Source organism: Dipodomys ordii, unplaced genomic scaffold, assembly GCF_000151885.1.
Source record: "Dipodomys ordii isolate 6190 unplaced genomic scaffold, Dord_2.0 Scaffold17, whole genome shotgun sequence".
Classification (NCBI taxonomy): Eukaryota; Metazoa; Chordata; class Mammalia; order Rodentia; family Heteromyidae; genus Dipodomys; species Dipodomys ordii.
In genome coordinates, this window is record NW_012267233.1 from 12,773,999 (window position 1) to 12,774,967 (window position 969).

At 67.3% G+C, this 969-nt stretch overlaps 1 protein-coding gene across 1 annotated transcript in view; it reads right to left on the bottom strand.

Annotated features, from left to right (window-relative positions):
* Positions 1-423, bottom strand: part of Laptm4b (lysosomal protein transmembrane 4 beta) — a 57,751-nt gene extending 57,328 nt beyond the window's left edge. The window contains exon 1 of the mRNA XM_013012561.1: positions 120-423. Coding sequence (XP_012868015.1) covers positions 120-218 — 99 coding nt within the window. The 5' untranslated portion in view covers positions 219-423. The remainder of the gene's footprint in view (positions 1-119) is intronic.
* Between the last annotated feature and the right edge of the window lie 546 nt (positions 424-969).

Sequence of the window (969 nt, forward strand, 5' to 3'; positions counted from 1 at the left end):
GGGGGGACGGGATTGGGGGGCACCCGGCCGGGGCTGAGGTGGAACGGGTCCGGGGGGGGAGCGGTCCCGACTGCGGCGCCGGGCCCCCCAGGTGCGTCCCCGGGCGCGGCCGCGCTCACCAGGTACCAGACGCCGAGCAGGATGGTTCCGGTGCGGACATGGCAGCACAAGCAGCAGCTGTTGGAGTAAAACCGCGTCCAGGGCGCGACCATCTTCATGGCTCTGGGCGCGGGCGCCGTGGCGCGGAACGTGCGTCCCAAGTTTGCGAGAGCGTGGTCTGCGAGCCCGCGCTGGGCCCCGCCGCGCCGCTTCTGCCGGTCCCTCGGCCGCTGCGGCTCCCCACCCTACCGGCCGGCCCGCTCGCCCCCAAGCCGCCCTGGAGACCTCAGGCGACGGCCGCGGCTGGACGCTGAGCTCCGAGCTGGCGGCGCCCGCCGGAGGAGGGAGGGGCGGGGCCGCTCGGGTCACGTGGCCCGCCCGGGCCGTGACGTCACCGCGGGATCCGCCGGTTCATTGTAAATGAAGTCCGAGGTAACAGTCGGACCCCCGGGAAGCTCAGGTCTCCCAGTGTTCCTCTGGCCGTGCTGGTGACTGCCCTGCGTCGGTTCGTGTAGTGTAGTTCGCCGTGTTCTCCCCACTTCTGTCCGGCAGACAATGCCCTAAGCGCACTCCGGTTCTGTGGCAAAACTGGGGGAGGGAAGGCGCGTGGGGTGATTCCCGTCAGCCGCAGTATACAGGACCTTTGCCCAACCCGCTCCGAGCAGTTTCTCAACTTCCCGGCTCAATCCACCACGGTTACGGTCATCTTTTCCCAGAAAATCGGATGTGTGTCAAGGACATCCTGGCTGTGCTTGGGTAGCATTTTTAATCGTGACCGAGGCTCTCGAATTGCTGCCACGGGATCTCTGCAAGACAACACACACAGCTGGGAGGACTGTGCAGACTAGAGTGGGGGTTGACTTCCTCCCA